Below are 17,247 nucleotides of genomic sequence, written 5' to 3'. Positions count from 1 at the left end.
TCCCCCCACCAATACTGCCCCACAAAGTGGGATATTGACTGTTTTCCGTCTCATAAAAAGAAAGAAGCTTACTGCCACTGCCACAAGGTGTAGAACCTCTGGTTTTTACCACTGTCACCAAAACAAGCACCAACCCATCTTTCAGTAAATTTTGTATTTTCCTAACCCATTCTATTCCCATGAATTTTCATCGAATTTTCAAGCTTGCTAAACCAATTAATACAAGAATTAACGTAATAATCCAAAAACGCACAATAATTTTTGGCTCAGCCCATCCCTTCAATTCAAAATGGTGATGTATTGGCGCCATCAGAAAAAGCCGCTTACCACGTAGTTTATAACTCCCTACTTGCAACATGACAGAAAGTGTCTCAATGACAAATATACCTGCCATAATAAAAAATACCAATTCTTGACGCACAATCACCGCAACAATACCTAAAGCACCTCCGAGTCCTAATGCACCAACATCCCCCATAAACATTTGAGCAGGATAGGCATTAAACCATAAAAATCCTAAACCTGCACCAATAATAGCACTACAAAAAATAACCAACTCTCCATTGCCTTGAATAAATGGAAGTAACAAGTATCCTGAAAAATGAAAATGTCCACTAACATAAGCAAAAACAGCTAATGCACTCGCAATCATGACGGTTGGTAGAATAGCCAGTCCATCTAAACCATCCGTTAAGTTCACTCCATTACTTGCTCCTAACATCACAAAATATGCCAAAGGGATAAACACTATTCCAATAGGAATGATAATATCTTTAGTATAAGGAATTAATAAATTAGTTTTCTCCGGTATATCAGCAAGAAAATAAAGTACACATGCGGCAGTCAGTGCAATAACTGATAAAGAGATGTATTTTTGTGCAGCTGATATCCCTTTTGAATTATTATGTTTAATTTTCAACCAATCATCTATAAAACCAACGACAGCAAATCCCACTGTAACCCCAAGGGCAATCCAATAGTAGATATTGGATAAATTTGTCCACATTAATGAAGATAAAGTAATGGAGCTAATAATTAACACACCACCCATTGTTGGCGTGCCGTGTTTCTCAAGATGAGTTTTTGGACCATCATCACGAATAGATTGATTGAAACGTAAATACGATAATTTTCGTATCGTCCATGGACCTAAAATAAAAGAAATAATTAAGGCACTAATCGTGGCTAAAATAGCTCTTAGCGTGAGATACTGAAACACTGAAAAATCACTGTTATATTCAGCTATCCATTGAGTCAGTTGATAAAGCATAATTTTATAAAATCATTGTTCAATTAATAATTCAGTAAGCTGAGCAAACCCCATTTTATTTGAAGCCTTTAAATACACATAAATAGATGCATTCTCATCAAAATTTTCTCTTTGCCACTGCTCAATAATTTTCTGTATCAACACTTTGATCTCAAAAAAATTTTCTGTATGTTTAAACTGTGTGTATTCAGATATACTCTGTCCATGCAAACAAGTTTGGTATGCATAGTCACCATAAGTAATCACCCAATCAATACGATAGTGTATAAACTTTTCAGCAACACATTGATGATATTCTTGCATTGCCTGCTTATCACCCAATTCTGCCATATCACCCCAAACCATAATTACCCTATCTGATGAGTGCTTAATTTTTAGCAGTGCCTCCACTGATTCTGGACTGGCATTATAACTATCATCAACAATTGTAAAATCTTTGCATGGAATCATCTGCAAGCGACCATCCTGAGGCTGAACACGGCTTAATCCTGCAATAATTTCTTCCTTATTAAGCCCACAATAATCAGCTAATGCCACCACCCAAGCAGCATTATGTGTATTATGCTCACCTAAACAATTTAATTGTAATCTGAAGTGTCCATAAGCGGTGTAAAAGATACTCTCTCCTTCTACAAAATCCCACTTAACATTTATATCTTCTTCATTATTACGGATACCTTTTCTTGCTATGGTTATAATATTGTCTAATTTTTTATGCTGACAACCTAAAGAAAATAGTTCATCATGCGGTGAGTCTCTATCCAGTAATGAAACCTCACCGTATGAAAAAATTTCTGACTTAGCCTGCAATTGCTTTTTACGACCACCAAACTCACCGATGTGTGCATGACCGATATTGCTAACAAAAGTAATATCGGGCAAAGCAATGCGACAAAGGTAATCAATATCTCCAATATGCCTTGCTCCCATTTCCAATATCCAATAATCACAATTCAAAGGCAAATCAAAAATAGTGATTGGTAAGCCTAATTCATTGTTGTAATTTCCCTCTGTTGAGCCAGTTTTGTAACGGATTTGCAACACACTTTTTAACATATTTTTAATTGTGGTCTTACCATTACTTCCTGTTAAAGCGATTACCTTACCTTTAAAAAGTTCCGTTCGCCATAAATTGGCTAATTTCCCAAAAGCATGTTGCGGGCAAGGTACGTTAATCAATGGTACTTTATGCTCTCCTTTGCACCCATCAAAATCCTCACTCACAACGATTGCTACTGCACCTTGACTAATTGCCTCATTAATAAAATCATGTCCATCAACCTGCTTACCTTTTATCGCAATAAAAACATCACCTGCTTGAATCAAGCGACTATCTATTTTTACGCCAATAAAATCCCCACTAACATGATGAGTCAATTGATGAGAATCACTCAATAAAATTCCAACTGCACGTTGCAAAGGCAAAGAAAAAATAGACTTATCTCCCATTTTCAATCACCTTAATAGCCTTTTTTTCAAAGCATTTTTTACTTGCTCAACATCATCAAAAGGGAGTTTATTACCTTGCACAAGTTGATATTTTTCATGCCCTTTACCTGCGATCAGTACAACATCTCCTGACTTAGCATTGATAACCGCTTGTTCAATTGCCATCCCTCTATCAGCAATTTCTTTATAGGTAGTTTTATGTGTACTAATTCCTGCAATAATCTGTTGACGAATACACTCAGGATTTTCATTTCTTGGATTATCATCTGTGATATAAAGATAATTACACAAATTTGACGCAACTTCTGCCATTTCTCTTCTCTTACCTTGATCACGATTACCACCACAACCAAACACACAAATCAAATTTTCATTAGCTTTCTTGCTCCTATAAATTGCATTCAAGACATGACTCAATGCATCAGCTGTATGAGCATAATCAACAATAACCGTAATATCATCCTCTAGGGAAGATACATATTGCATCCTACCAATCACAGAGTGCAAATTACTACCATACTCAACAATTTTTCTAACTGGCTGACCTAGAGCTAATAAAATTGCCAATCCACAAAGCATATTTTGATACTCAATATCATTAACAAGCAAAGATGGTGCAATGGGATATGAATTTCCCTGATACTGTAGCATTAATGGTTGATCGCCCTCTCTTAATAAAGTTAAATCGGCGTACATTGATGGCGAGTATCCTTCATAACAATAGTAATAGGATAGCAGATTTTCTCCATGTACGTGGATATCTTTCTTTATCTCATCATACAATCGTCTACCATACCCATCTGCCCACATTAATGACATGATGAGTATTCTTATCTACATAATCTTTAAATAAACGTGCTTTACACAAAAAATACTCCTCCATATTATTGTGATAATCCAAATGTTCCCGACTCAAGTTTGTAAAGCATACCACATCAAATACCAAACCCATAATACGATTTTGATCAATACCATGTGAAGACACCTCCATCACAACATAATCCATATTTCTTTGCTTGAAGTGAGATAACTGCTGATAAAGGCTGATTGTATCAAGCGTTGTTAAAGAAGATGATGATAACACTGGATTTTTAGGATCAAACACCCCATTGCCTAATGTTCCTAAAATCCCTACCTGATAATTAGCTTGGCTTAACAATTGAGCCACAAAATGTGCACTTGAGGTTTTTCCATTTGTACCCGTAATGCCAATGAGCTTTGGTGCAAAAGAAGTCAATTGAAAAAAACATTTTAGTAAATGTGCCCACTTCTCTTGCAAATTTTCAATCGCCAACACAGAAACCGTACAATCACCTGTACATATCCTATCTTTTTTATCAACGATTACGGCAACGCAACCATTCCTCACTGCTTGGTTAATAAAAGGGAGATTCTTCTCTATACCTAAAAAAACGGCATCTTTCTTGACTAAACGACCATCCAAACAAAACGAATCAAAAGTCAGCGATTCAACTTTATCTACACACGAAGAAAACCACCTCATAATTAAAATCATACTCATCTAAAAACGCCAATAAATTCAACATATTCAACTTACATTTCCTTCAAAGCCTGTTCCATAATACTAGCAAACAAAGGGGCTGCAACCGAGCCACCAGAATAAAGCTCCTCATTTTGACTTGGTTCATCCACCATGACTGCCCAATACATATTTTGGATTATTCCGTGGTGCAAAACCAATAAATGTTGCTCGATATTTTAATATTGATACCCCCCCCTTACGACTTGTTCCTGTTTTTCCTGACACATCAATCCCCTTCACCCTCGCTAATCGCCCAGTACCATAACCTTTAGTAACTTGAGACAAAATTTCTGTCATGATATCAGCAGTATGCGTGTTTAACACACGAACTGAATGTCTACGAATCTCATCTTGCTTCTTAGGTAAAAGATGTATAGGTGGCAAAATCCCTTTATTGGCAACAGCAAGATAAAAAGCAAGAATATTAAAAATAGTTAATTTTTCAGAGTAGCCATAAGTACGAGTAAAATAATCACTGTCATTCCAGCTATCTGAATGGGCAAGATTGGAAATCCCTCTCCTGCCTTCAAAAATATCGTATTCTGCCCCATAGCCTAACTTATCATAAAGCATCCACAAAGATTCTTTATTAACTTTCTCAGCAAATTTCACTATGCCGCTATTAATAGAATATTTAATGACTTCTTCAATACCAATTGTTGTTGGTTTTGTGTAGCGTCTTTCAACTAGAGGGGAATTCCGCCATGTAAAATAATTTGAACGGCTAACGCTTACCGTTTGAATCCTCCATCAATTCCCCACTCTCCAATCCTGCAGCAATTAACAGAGGTTTTTGTACTGACCCAGGTTCTACATAATCTAATAACGAACGCAAACGTGTTCGGTAGCTTGTACGCTCATAATTATTATTTGGATTGTAATTTGGCTGTGAAGCAACGGCTCTAATTGCACCACTTTCCACCTCAACCAACAATGCCGATGCACTCTCTGCCCTATGCCTATGTAACTGTTTATAAAGCTCTCTATTAAGGATATATTGCAAACGATAATCAATTGTCAACCTAACATCTTTGCCCGACTTAGTAGGATGTGTATTTGCATTATCCACGATCTCCACACGTTTACCATACATATTCTTAAGGTATTCAATCCTACCACTACTTCCTCGCAATTGTTTATCCAATCGTTTTTCTACACCATCAAATGCCTCTCTATTTTTATCAATACGCATATGTCCAAGCAATTGCGATAAAACATTTTGATAAGGATACGTCCGCTGATAGTACTCATAAAAAGAAATCGCATCAAAAAAACTCCTCACTACTTGTTGAGTCGTTTCCAATTTAAAAAAGGCTACACGACCATTGTTCCTATATTCATTTAATATCTCATCACTTTTTTCTTGACTAACTAATTTTTTTGAACTCTGTATGATAACCCTTTTTATATTTTTTAACTATCGCTTTTTGCTGTTGCAAGAAATTCCTCTTAAGCCTTTGAAAATTTTCATGTTCTTGTAAAGTGATTTTTTTTTGTATCACCCATTGCTTTTTGCTACCTCCATTAGCCTGTAAAACTTTATTAAATTCTTTTTCTGAAATAGAAAAAATTTTGGCAATCTTAGTAATTGCTAATTGTATTTCTGCTTTATCTAAATAATGAGTGAAATCAAAAGGATTACTTTTTAGTTCCTCTTCTGACATATTGCGAGTATAAGTAGCCAACCATTTTTGATGCAATAAGTCCATATCAAAATCATACTCATAAAATGACACATCCACTGCCAGTACACGTCCCTGATGATCTAAGATAGAGCCTCTGGGAGCATTATGCGTAACAACACGATGAATAACATTTTTTGATTTAGCTTTAAGAATTGAACTTTGTGTATTCAAATACCCTTTGATACCAAGAGATAATAGCCCCATCAAACCAGCAAATAAAACCAAAGAAAAGCGCCACTTTGCTTGGATAAATTTTATGATAGAGAACATAAAGAGTCAGACGGTCACATCAATTATGTATCACCGTGTTGAATGTTGAGAATATTCCTGTGACTTAATGATATAGCTTCTTACCTTACTAGGTTTAGATAGCCCCTGCTGTCGTGCTGATTGCTCAATATTGTATAAAGATTGTTGATACTGAGAATAAATATGCCTTTGCGTATGAATACTTTTTGTTCTATGCAGTACTTTCTGCAATTGATACAATTCCGCTACACTTTTGCGATAGCTATATGCTTGATCAATAATCCAAAAGCAATTCAACACAAATAAGCCTAATGCTCCAAACCATATGAGCCAACGGGTATGTGTTCCTGATGCCAAAATACTTTATATCAATTTAGAAAAATTTTCTTCAATTATACTGATTTTTCAAGATAGGCGGAATATCTTCTCTATTTTCCTCATTTGCACTAGGTGGCTTACCTAAAGATAGGGGCATAATTTTAGAAGATTTGGGAGCAAGTCCCTCCATTTTTTTCTGAGCAACTGAATTACCTAAAGATAGGGGCATAATTTTAGAAGATTTGGGAGCAAGTCCCTCCATTTTTTTCTGAGCAACTGAAGAAGGTGGTTGAGCAACCATTTTCGGTGTCATGCCTGCCTCTTCCCTATGCTCACTAGCTTCCTGTGTTAGTGTTTCAAGCTCAACATCACCTGTCAATACTTCTTGTTCAGAATCTACACCACTTTCCATCGCATTTGTCTCACCAGTGATGCCTGTGGCAAGAAAAATAATCTCCATCTCTCCCTCAGAAATATTCTCATCATAAAGATGACTAAGATGTACCACCTGCTGCTGATACGATTGGCTATAATTTGCATTGGCAATTTTACCTAACTGAGATTTTAACTGTCCTTCTATGATCGTACTAAACTCACCAGAACTTTTCACAATTGCCACAAGATTACGAGCGCGCAACAAATCCGCATCATCAACAAAAGATTGCTCTCTAAGGCTTTCTGGCAAGCTATCTAGCAATGTTCCATCCTGATCATTTTCATCAATCTTAGTGGTAATACGACCATAAAAAGTAGGACCACCACAATTAAGCATCTTACGCACACGAGATAAACTAATCTGTGCACTATTTTTAGGATTAAGAAATGTATCTAAACATTCGGTAATATCATAAACTGTGGCAAACAATCCTTCCCACCTATCCGTAACAATTTGATAGCGTGCACTAGCTTTTTTTTCTGAAAGAATAACCAAGGAATTTTTTATTGCTTCTTCACCTTGCTGTGCTTCCTTAACCTTATCTAAAATAATATTTGCCTTATCGACATCACTCTGAAAATGATCCGTTGGCTTAAACAACACCACTACATTTGATTTTTCAATACGATTTAACTGCTCACAAATAATAGGCGTTATTTCGCCAAACTCATCTGTTAAAGAAGCTACGACAATCACAATATCTGCCTGTTCAAACCCCTTCTGCAACCGAGATTGCAATTCTTCTTTCAGCTTTTCATCCACACTACTGCCTAGCTTATCCTCACTAAGAGTAATATACTCAAAGCAATCATCCTGATGGGTAAAATCTGCATTAATTTTAATAAAAGAACATCGATTTGTTTTTTCACTAATATAATCGATATTTTGACAACCATAATTACCAATCCCCACAACCGTACAATTAAAGTGTCCCGATTGTTTTATTGGTGACTCAACTGATTGATTAACTGATTGAACACTATTCTGCATAAACGAATCTTCCTCTAGAAACTCCACCTCATCCTCTGATGAGAAACTTTCACTATCTGATGAATTCATCCCACTACTTGCAGTCATCACCTCTGGTGACTCAACAATTTCAAATGGCATACCATTTTCTAACAATGTATATTCCATGTCTATCTCCTTGAATTATTTTGTTAATTTTTATACTCCCACACTCAGAGCATACTTTCATAACAGAAAAAGCCTATCCTGTAAGTCTCTGTTAAAAGATTTACACTTTTTCTAAAACAGTTAAACGTGCACTTCTTGCTCTCCTGTTTTTTTCTACTTCAGCATCACTCGGATGCTCCAACATCCGAATAATCCTCCAATCTTCCTGTTCAATAACTGGAAAATTTACTGGCAATTGTGATTGCTTCTCCCTTGCAAAACTTCGTAATAAACGATGTTCCACAGAATGAAAACTAATCACCACCAAACGCCCTCCTTTACCAAGCACCTCCTTAGCACTTTGTAAAACTTCCTTGAGCGAAGCAATCTCATCATTAACCGCAATACGAATAGCTTGAAAAATTCGCGTTGCCGGATGAATATTCATTTGCATCTGCACTTTTTTTGGCGTATGCTTCTCAACCAAACTCGCCAAATCTTGTGTCCCTAAAATTTCATTAGCTAACGCTTTTTCCTTAATCAATCGTGCCCATTTCCCAGCTCCTCGCACATCAGCAAAATCCTTAAAAGCCTGGCGAATTTGCTCAACCTTTGCCTCTTTTAACCACTGCAAGGCACTCATTCCTTGCTGATTATTCATGCGCATATCAAGCGGTCCGCTATGCTGAAAACTAAAGCCCCGTTCTGGGTTATCTAATTGTGGAGAAGATACTCCAATATCCAAAAACAAACCGCTCACTTTTCCTAACACGCCACATCGGTTTATTTCTCTATGCATATGACGGAAATTTTGATGAAAAATGCTCACTCGCACATCTTTCTTCCCCAACTTCTGTGCCTCAGCTATTGCCTCAATATCTTGATCAAAAACAAACAGTTTAGCCTGCTGAGAAATCCTCTTTAATATTTCCTGACTATGACCACCTCTGCCATATGTCCCATCAATATAAACGCCGTCTTTATCCGTAATTAAATAGCCAATGGAAGATTGCAATAAAACAGGATGATGCTCCTGATTTTCATCTTTTTCAGCCATCTAGATCTTCATCAATATCCTTAAATGTTTGGCTTGCCTTGCTAAAGTTCTCCCACACAAAATTTTTCACCACATCTGCAGCTAGAGTAGTTGGCTTATTCGCATTCATGTAGCCATTTTCACTCATGTAGCAAAGCATCTTGTACGTCCTATCATTGAGCGATATGGATACTCGATGCATTTTTTCTGTATCAGCTTTTTCTTTCGGCATTGATGACAAACAGCAACAAAATAGGTTTTATAAAAAGGATTTCCCATACTACTTAAGTAAATTATTGTAACATAATTGTTACTAATCTGTTACTAATTTGTAAATAAAATTGACAGCATAAAAATGATGATAGATAATAAGCATGAACTTATTACACTAAGCACATATAAAGCATATACAATTCATTTCATCATTCGCTTAATTACCCATTTTTTACAACTTTTTACACGCCTGTATTCACTGCATCAGCAACCAACAAATCCATAACCCCCATGAACATCCCACTAGGAAAAGACACACCACAACCCACTACATACTCCCCCCAATCCCTATCACCCATTGCTCGCACCCTAGGAAGAAGCACCCTACCACAACACATACTTCAACACCTCACAGGAGTGGATAAATGGACCTTATGGGAATGCAGTTGGTTAAATAAAAAAGGCATCCCCCAACACGCCGTTGTACAAATGAGCGTATCCGCCCATAGCCCAAACATTGTTGAATCCAAATCACTCAAACTCTACCTTAATAGCCTCAATAATCACTGCGTTGGCAAAGCTACAGACTATTTAGCACTGATACAGAAAGACCTCACCCCCATACTTGGCGTTGCACCCACCCTAAAAATATTGGACACCAACGAGCTTATACGAGCTGAACCAAATGGAATCTGTGTGGATAGTTATCGCTCCCAACTTACCACCTTACCCACCTATGCGAATCGTTGTGATTGTTTACAAGCCCTTAACCCAAGGCATAGTGAATACTCCATCAGAATACAAGAAGAGGAGCAGAAAATGATACAAAGAAAAAAAGAAAAGAAACCAATCAATCAAAAAGAAGAGGCACATAAGCATCTGCTGTATAGCCAGCTATTTCGTAGCCTCTGCCCAGTAACTTCCCAGCCAGATTTTGCCTTAGTCTACACCCAGCACAATCCCATCCCCTCGCAACTCCTACTCACCTACTGGCTCAGCTTTCGCAATCATCAAAGCTTTCATGAGCAATGCGTGGAACAAATGTTTTGTGATTTTGTAGACTATTTGCTAGCAAACGGTGAGAACTCTCAAAGCCTCCTCATCGGTAGTGCCTTCACTCGCCGTGGTGGGCTAGACATTCATCCCATCCGCTACCATCAGCACTGCCCCACTCCCCCACCCACCATTGCCTACACGCTCACTCAATAACCAAGTCAACAACGCTCACAAACAACCCCTAGCGCTTATCCCATACAATTAACTATTAAGCCGTATGTTAAGTCGCATGGCAATACGGCACATATTCATCATAACCACCATACCAACCCATACCAACACGCTTGCTATGTGTAAAAACTATGTGTAAAAATTGGATACAAAAAAAAGACTGGGTCATGCACTCCACAGAGCAAAGCATGAACCAGCAACAAATCTCGCTCTTAGCCATGATTGAAACAGTATTTTTCACAGGCTTAACCTGGGGCATTGCTCTATATTTTGATTGGTATGGGCATATTGTTTCTGCTCTGCTCATTGCCCCCTTGCTGCTGCTCAAAACCCCTGCCTCCATCAAGCAAGCCAATACTTTATTTTTAAAAGCAATTTATATCCCAAAAGAAGGCTGGTATAAACATTGAGCGTTCTGGTTTATCCTTATCCTCAGCACACTCACCACCTTTACCTTAAACTATTGGCTGGCAACAATATGTCTGGTTAATCTCACTGGCATGGCACTATTTTTTGCCGCTTTTGCCTTAGGAATAGTAGCAGTGGTAGAAACAGGAGCAGGAGCAATGGCTCTTGCTGATACTTGCCAGTATCTTTTTCCCTTCGCTAATTTGGGTACGGTATTCTCTATATTTTGAAAAAGAAGACCTCCCCTACCAACATGGCAAATTAAATGCATCGCTGGTCTACACCGATTATGCGTTGCAGATATTGTTGTTTATATTCGTGATGTGGAACGCCTATCATTTAGCAGATAATCGCTTACTCGCTTGGTTGCAAACTTTATTTAGCTAGCATTGGTGTTTAGCTAGCCTTTATTCTTTATGTAACTTATTTAACTAGTGATTAAGTCCATCAAGCAGTGGCTACCATATGTCGGTTCACGTGCTTTTCAATCAGCGTGAAAGAGCCCACTAGGAGCATGGTAATAATGAGATATAATGCCCCAGCACTTAAATAGGCTTCAAAGGGAGCATAATAACGTGAGTTGATTTGATTAGCTGCACCCGTAATATCCATAATGGTGATGGTACTCACTAATGATGTAGCATGTAGCATCAAAATAATTTCATTAAAATAGGCAGGCATGGCTTGTCTCACCACCGAAGGAAAAATCACCCGACGGTAGCATTGCATTTTTGACATAGCAAAGGCATAACCTGCTTCAATTTCATACACAGAAGTTTGCTTAATCGCTCCGCGAATAATCTCTGCACCGTAGCCGCTGGTGTTGATAACCAACGTGAATAAGGCACAAAAATACGGCTCACGGAAAAACACCCATAGCCAGCTTTCTCGCATCCATGCAAATTGCGATAAGCCATAATACACCAAATATAGTTGCACCAGCAATGGTGTGCCACGCACCACATAAATGTAGCTTTTAGCAAAAGAGGATAATATTTTATTGGAAGCATCACGCATCAAAGCAATCAACACCGCAAACACCAAACCAATCCCAACGGATAAAAAAGTCAACTGAAGTGTTACCCACAATCCTGATTCGTAGCGATAGAGATTTTCAAAAATAATGCTGAGATCCATTGCGATAATGACTAGGAATTTAATGCCTGTTCGCTATCAATGTTATAGCGACGGCACACCGCTTTTAATAACCATAAAGAGATTGCAGTAAATGCCAAAAAAATCAAGCAGACAAAAAAATAGAAAATAAAAGGCTCTTTAATCGAACCACTGGCCACTCTGGCAATGCGCACCATGTCATTTAACCCAATCACCGATACTAATGCGGTGGATTTAAGCAACACTAACCAATTGTTGGTAAAACTAGGTAAGGCATAAAGGGTCATTTGTGGAAAAATGATTTTTTTCGTCACTTGCCATTTGCTCATACCAAAAGCATATGCCGTTTCAATTTGTGCATGTTCTATAGAATTAATTGCACCACGGAAAGTTTCTATCATGTAGGCACCGTAAATAAAGCCAATGGTAAGTACACCTGTGATAAATGGGTTCACATCAACATAGGTATCGTAACCTAAAAGAAAAATGATATGGTTGAGTGCCATTTGCCCACCAAAAAAGATCAGTAGCATTAGCACCAACTCAGGAATACCACGAATAATCGTGGTATATAAATTAAGAATGAAAATTATGAAGGGGTTTTTGCGATTTTTTTGCCAAGGCACCACTGACCCCAATTACCGTTGCAACAAGAAGTGAGAGCAATGCCACCTCAATGGTGATCACTGCTCCCTTGACTATGTTAAAAAAATAGCCCGCAATTTCAGAGTTTATCACTCAATAATTAATAATTAAGGATGTTATCTATAGATTAATTATTCACCATAGATGTCATAGGCAAAGTATTTTTTACGAATTTTATCGTATTGACCATTTTGACGAATGCTTTTAATTGCCTTGTTCAGATCCTTAAGCAATGATTGGCTATTCTTACGAACAGCAATACCAATCCCTTCACCAAACCATTTTTCCTGTGCAAAACTTGGACCTATCATTTTAAAGTTTGCTCCAGATTTGGATTTGAGAAATTCTTCTGATACACCAAACTCCATAAAACCTATGTCTACACGCCCTGCGGCTAAATCAAGATTGGCTTCATCTTGTGTATTGTAACCACGCACCTTTAGAATGCCAAATTTTTGATAATTATCAATAAGAAATTTTTCCATAATAGTTGCAGATTGCACACCCACTGTTTTTCCTTTAAGATCTGCATTAACAATATCAAAATTAGATTTTTTAGGCACCACAAAACGGGCTGGAGAAGCATAATATTTATCAGTGAAGTTTACTTTTTTCTTACGCTTCTCTGTAATCGTCATGGAGGCAATAATTGCATCGTATTTACGTGCAAGCAGTGCTGGAATCATACCATCCCAATCTTGTTGAATAAGCTTGCATTTAACCCCCATCTGCGAACACAGTGCATGGGTGATATCAATATCAAATCCACTAAAACTTCCATCAGCGTTTGTTTGGCTAAAAGGGGGATAGACTCCCTCAATACCAATACGCAAATCTTTTGCTTGCAATACTCCTGAAAATAGCAATATAACGATGCCAATAGATAAGATTTTCTTCATGATTTTTTAGTCAATTAAATAATTAAAAGTAAGTAAAGATAACTAAGAAAAATTATACTCCCAAACTTAGCATTACTAACATTACAAACTCACCATAAAGAAATTGTTTCAATAATATTTTTAACTTAACCATAACTTAGCTTACAAATAAAAAAAGCCATTTGATTACCCTTGTTTAGATGTTAAAATTTAATGCTATGGCTATTGGAATTGATTTAATTAGTTTTTACACCCCACCCTTTTTTTTCAGCTTAGATGATTTAGCTAAGCAACGGGGTGTTCCTGCGGAAAAATACTCCACAGGAATTGGGCAAAAAGAAATGAGCATGTTACCACCTGATGAGGATGTAGTAACCATGGGAGCAAATGCTGCCTTGCAAATTTTAGAAAAAACAGAAAGAAATCGTATTAAAGCACTTATTTTTGCCACAGAAAGTGGCATTGATCAATCAAAATCTGCAGGGGTATTTGTGCATAAACTCCTTGATTTGCCTAAAGATTGCCGAATTATTGAGACCAAACAAGCCTGTTATAGCGGCACCTTTTCATTGCGTGCAGCAATGGGATTGGTAAGCTTGGAAAAAGATTCGCAAGTACTGGTGATTACTTCCGATGTTGCACGCTATGATTTACATTCAGCAGGTGAGGCAACACAAGGTTGTGGAGCTGTTGCATTATTAGTCTCTGAGCAACCAAGACTCATGCAAATTGAAACAGAAAGTGCTTACATCAGTGAGGATGTCATGGATTTTTGGCGTCCTAATTACAGACAATCTGCTATTGTCGATGGACAATACTCCACTCGAGTTTATCTGCACGCATTAAACGAATGCTGGAAAAAGTACAGTGAGTTAAGCAAAAGACTTCCTGAACACATTCACCAACTCTGCTTTCATTTACCTTTCACACGCATGGCAGAGAAAGCCCTTAAACAATTATTTCGATGTAAAGAAGAATTTCAATCCCGCTTAAGTAAGATTGCACCAGGGTTACTTTATAACGAAACGATTGGCAATAGTTATACTGCTTCTCTCTATCTCAATTTATGCTCACTATTGGACTTTAATGAAGACAACCTTGAGGGGCAACGTGTGGGATTATTCAGCTATGGCTCGGGTTTTGTTGCTGAATTTTTCTCAGGGATAATATTAAAAGGATACAACAAACACCTACTTAAAGAACAACACACACGTTTACTAGCCAATAGAAAACGTCTAAATTATCAAGAATATCTTGATTTTTATCACTTTGCTTTACCACAAGATGGAACATCTTTTCACACCCCCTATTTTACTGATGGATATTTCCGTTTCGCCGGCTTAGATGCTCACAAGCGCCTATATGAGAAGGCACAAAAAGAAGCATAAGGTGATAAGATTAGTAACTAATCTCGTGATTTTAGCACTTTTCCATTAATGAAACCCACCACTCGCATTATCCATATTAGCCACAACGACCTTGATGGCATTGGTGCACAATTTTTAGTATCAAGAGCTTTCTATAATGTTAGTTGGTTTAATTGTGACTATAAAGATATAGAGTACACAATCAGTCAAGCACTTAAGCAAGTTAAAATGGAGACGCTAGCTGGCTCTCCACCACAGCTATTTCTCATTACAGACATTAATCTTACAACCGACATAGCCATAAATTTAGATAAACAAATTAATAGTTTACCTAGCCCACCTAAATTACTTCTTTTAGACCATCATGCCACAGGCAAAGACTGTGCTGAAAAATTCCCTTGGTATCAGTTAGACACCTCTTGCTGTGCTACTCGCTTAGTTTATCAATGGTTAAAACCCTTACTATCAGAAGAATTAGATGGCTACTTGGATAGACTCTCTGCTTTAGTTAATGTCACCGACTTATGGCAAACCACTAACCCACTTTTTAATCAAGCCAACTTACTGGCTGATTTAATGTTTTCTCCCACACATATGACAAATGATATGGAGGAGCATACCAGAAATTATCATTTTCACCTCATTGATCAATGTTTTAAACGCATTGATCAACAAAAATCTGTGGTACAAATTGAGCGAGAACTCTACCAAATTCGCCTAGATTTTCTTTATGATGCTGGGGTTAAAATAGAGATTGTTGAAGATGACAATATTTGTCTTGAAGGGAAATATCATCATCTAATTTTGCAATACCTTAGCCAAAACAAACCTCCGCAAATAAAAATTGATGACTATAGCGTGGCAATATTCTTCCGCTGGAATGGAACAATTTTTCAGCATGTCAGTTCAATGTATTTGGATAAAAACCCACATATTGATATTGCCATGCGGGTAGGAAGCAATGCTCGGCTATCTATACGTAGTCGCAATGAAAAAATCGATGTTGGGCAACTCTCAAGACGCTACTTTAATGGTGGTGGGCATCCACAAGCGGCTGGCGGCTCACTTAATGTAAGAGAGATTAAAAGTGTTTCAAAGGCATTATCACTACTTGAACAAGCCACTAAAACTAAGGAAAAAACTGGCTAACCCCTATTCCCTGCACATAAACAACCATGCAAATCATCCCCTAATCTCTAGATAATCTTTGCATAAAATCATGATGAGATTGATGTTCTTCGGGTAACACTACCACACTAGGCAAGACAATCCCTTGGTAGTCTCTCACTGGTTGAGCCACCTCCTTAGAACTGGTGTGTTTTTTTCCTTCAGCAAAGAGTTCTCTTTGTCCACTAGTTAATGCAATATAAACATGAAACAATAACGAGCAATCAAGCACAGCAGAATGTTTCTCTCTAGCACTTCTATCAACATGAAAATAATCACATAAGGCATCTAAATTATGCTTGCCTGATTTTAGCACTTTTCTTGCTAATGATAAGCTGTCTGTAATTTGACAATACTCATTAATTTTCCCATAATTCTTACCACCCTCTTGTGATAATAGCTGCAATTCCTCATTCACCATCTTAACATCAAAAGCAGCATTATGAATAATTACCTCAGCACCCTCTATATAAGCCAAAAAATCCTCTACCACATCAACAAATAATGGTTTATCTTTTACCATCTCATGGGTAATACCATGTATTTTCATTGCTACCTCATCAATCTCACGCTCGGGATTGATGATTTGATGAAAAGTATTGTTTGTTAGTTGACGATCTATAGCCTCAACAGCCCCTAATTCCAAGATACGATGTCCCCGACCAATACCGGTGGTTTCCGTATCAAAAAATATCTGTCTAATTCTCTCTGTCATAATTCGTGAATAGTTAGAACTCTTTATCTATAATTTAATTATATTAAGGTCTTTGCATTTTACACTGATAACCTGATACCTACTTATACCTAAAAACTTCAATTATGGCATTACTTATTAACTCAACTTGTGTAAATTGTGATATGTGCGAACCAGAATGTCCCAATGAGGCAATTATTATGGGTGAAAAGTATTATGAAATCATTCCTGATAAATGTACAGAATGCATTGGCTACTATGACGAACCACAGTGCCAAAAAGTCTGCCCCATAGATAAGTGCGTAATTCAACATCCTGAGCATATTGAAGATGAACAATCTTTATGGAACAAATTTGCTCAATTAGACTCTATCAATCAAGTATCAGACAACATGACTCATCCTAAACTATAGAACTCTCGTCTTTTTCA

The 17,247-nt window shown here is 37.3% G+C and overlaps 10 protein-coding genes across 10 annotated transcripts; 3 read left to right on the top strand and 7 right to left on the bottom strand.

The window, feature by feature from the left end:
* Window positions 1-187: 187 nt before the first annotated feature.
* On the bottom strand, window positions 188-1,270 carry LOC145274929 (phospho-N-acetylmuramoyl-pentapeptide-transferase-like). Its single transcript, XM_080127527.1, has one exon. It carries the CDS (start codon window positions 1,268-1,270, stop codon window positions 188-190), a length of 1,083 nt encoding a protein of 360 aa, XP_079983653.1.
* A 12-nt stretch (window positions 1,271-1,282) lies between these two features.
* Window positions 1,283-2,719, bottom strand: LOC145274927 (UDP-N-acetylmuramoyl-tripeptide--D-alanyl-D-alanine ligase-like). The gene has a single exon (XM_080127526.1). The coding sequence runs from the start codon at window positions 2,717-2,719 to the stop codon at window positions 1,283-1,285; it is 1,437 nt and encodes a 478-aa protein (XP_079983652.1).
* A 6-nt stretch (window positions 2,720-2,725) lies between these two features.
* Window positions 2,726-3,538, bottom strand: LOC145274926 (UDP-N-acetylmuramoyl-L-alanyl-D-glutamate--2,6-diaminopimelate ligase-like). Its single transcript, XM_080127525.1, has one exon. The coding sequence runs from the start codon at window positions 3,536-3,538 to the stop codon at window positions 2,726-2,728; it is 813 nt and encodes a 270-aa protein (XP_079983651.1).
* Window positions 3,539-8,187: 4,649 nt separating this feature from the next.
* Window positions 8,188-9,123, bottom strand: LOC145274925 (ribosomal RNA small subunit methyltransferase H-like). The gene has a single exon (XM_080127524.1). The coding sequence runs from the start codon at window positions 9,121-9,123 to the stop codon at window positions 8,188-8,190; it is 936 nt and encodes a 311-aa protein (XP_079983650.1).
* A 681-nt stretch (window positions 9,124-9,804) lies between these two features.
* On the top strand, window positions 9,805-10,524 carry LOC145274924 (NADPH-dependent 7-cyano-7-deazaguanine reductase-like). The gene has a single exon (XM_080127523.1). The coding sequence runs from the start codon at window positions 9,805-9,807 to the stop codon at window positions 10,522-10,524; it is 720 nt and encodes a 239-aa protein (XP_079983649.1).
* An 873-nt stretch (window positions 10,525-11,397) lies between these two features.
* Window positions 11,398-12,087, bottom strand: LOC145274923 (nopaline transport system permease protein NocM-like). Its single transcript, XM_080127522.1, has one exon. It carries the CDS (start codon window positions 12,085-12,087, stop codon window positions 11,398-11,400), a length of 690 nt encoding a protein of 229 aa, XP_079983648.1.
* A 755-nt stretch (window positions 12,088-12,842) lies between these two features.
* On the bottom strand, window positions 12,843-13,610 carry LOC145274922 (L-arginine-binding protein-like). Its single transcript, XM_080127521.1, has one exon. It carries the CDS (start codon window positions 13,608-13,610, stop codon window positions 12,843-12,845), a length of 768 nt encoding a protein of 255 aa, XP_079983647.1.
* A 197-nt stretch (window positions 13,611-13,807) lies between these two features.
* LOC145274921 (hydroxymethylglutaryl-CoA synthase-like) lies at window positions 13,808-14,977 on the top strand. Its single transcript, XM_080127520.1, has one exon. It carries the CDS (start codon window positions 13,808-13,810, stop codon window positions 14,975-14,977), a length of 1,170 nt encoding a protein of 389 aa, XP_079983646.1.
* Window positions 14,978-15,025: 48 nt separating this feature from the next.
* LOC145274919 (3',5'-cyclic-nucleotide phosphodiesterase-like) lies at window positions 15,026-16,105 on the top strand. Its single transcript, XM_080127519.1, has one exon. It carries the CDS (start codon window positions 15,026-15,028, stop codon window positions 16,103-16,105), a length of 1,080 nt encoding a protein of 359 aa, XP_079983645.1.
* A 40-nt stretch (window positions 16,106-16,145) lies between these two features.
* Window positions 16,146-16,838, bottom strand: LOC145274918 (DNA polymerase III subunit epsilon-like). Its single transcript, XM_080127518.1, has one exon. It carries the CDS (start codon window positions 16,836-16,838, stop codon window positions 16,146-16,148), a length of 693 nt encoding a protein of 230 aa, XP_079983644.1.
* Window positions 16,839-17,247: the final 409 nt, after the last annotated feature.

This window comes from Euprymna scolopes, unplaced genomic scaffold, assembly GCF_053919585.1.
Source record: "Euprymna scolopes isolate OS-2025 unplaced genomic scaffold, ASM5391958v1 sca51, whole genome shotgun sequence".
In the NCBI taxonomy this organism is placed as follows: domain Eukaryota; kingdom Metazoa; phylum Mollusca; class Cephalopoda; order Sepiida; family Sepiolidae; genus Euprymna; species Euprymna scolopes.
The sequence above is the reverse complement of the archived record's forward strand: the minus strand, read 5'-3'. Positions and strand labels throughout refer to the sequence as shown.

Coding starts and splice junctions, on each gene's coding strand:
- LOC145274929 (XM_080127527.1), bottom strand. CDS start 1,270: ATGCTTTATCAACTGACTCAATGGATAGCTGAATATAACAGTGATTTT.
- LOC145274927 (XM_080127526.1), bottom strand. CDS start 2,719: ATGGGAGATAAGTCTATTTTTTCTTTGCCTTTGCAACGTGCAGTTGGA.
- LOC145274926 (XM_080127525.1), bottom strand. CDS start 3,538: ATGTCATTAATGTGGGCAGATGGGTATGGTAGACGATTGTATGATGAG.
- LOC145274925 (XM_080127524.1), bottom strand. CDS start 9,123: ATGGCTGAAAAAGATGAAAATCAGGAGCATCATCCTGTTTTATTGCAA.
- LOC145274924 (XM_080127523.1), top strand. CDS start 9,805: ATGAGCGTATCCGCCCATAGCCCAAACATTGTTGAATCCAAATCACTC.
- LOC145274923 (XM_080127522.1), bottom strand. CDS start 12,087: ATGGATCTCAGCATTATTTTTGAAAATCTCTATCGCTACGAATCAGGA.
- LOC145274922 (XM_080127521.1), bottom strand. CDS start 13,610: ATGAAGAAAATCTTATCTATTGGCATCGTTATATTGCTATTTTCAGGA.
- LOC145274921 (XM_080127520.1), top strand. CDS start 13,808: ATGGCTATTGGAATTGATTTAATTAGTTTTTACACCCCACCCTTTTTT.
- LOC145274919 (XM_080127519.1), top strand. CDS start 15,026: ATGAAACCCACCACTCGCATTATCCATATTAGCCACAACGACCTTGAT.
- LOC145274918 (XM_080127518.1), bottom strand. CDS start 16,838: ATGACAGAGAGAATTAGACAGATATTTTTTGATACGGAAACCACCGGT.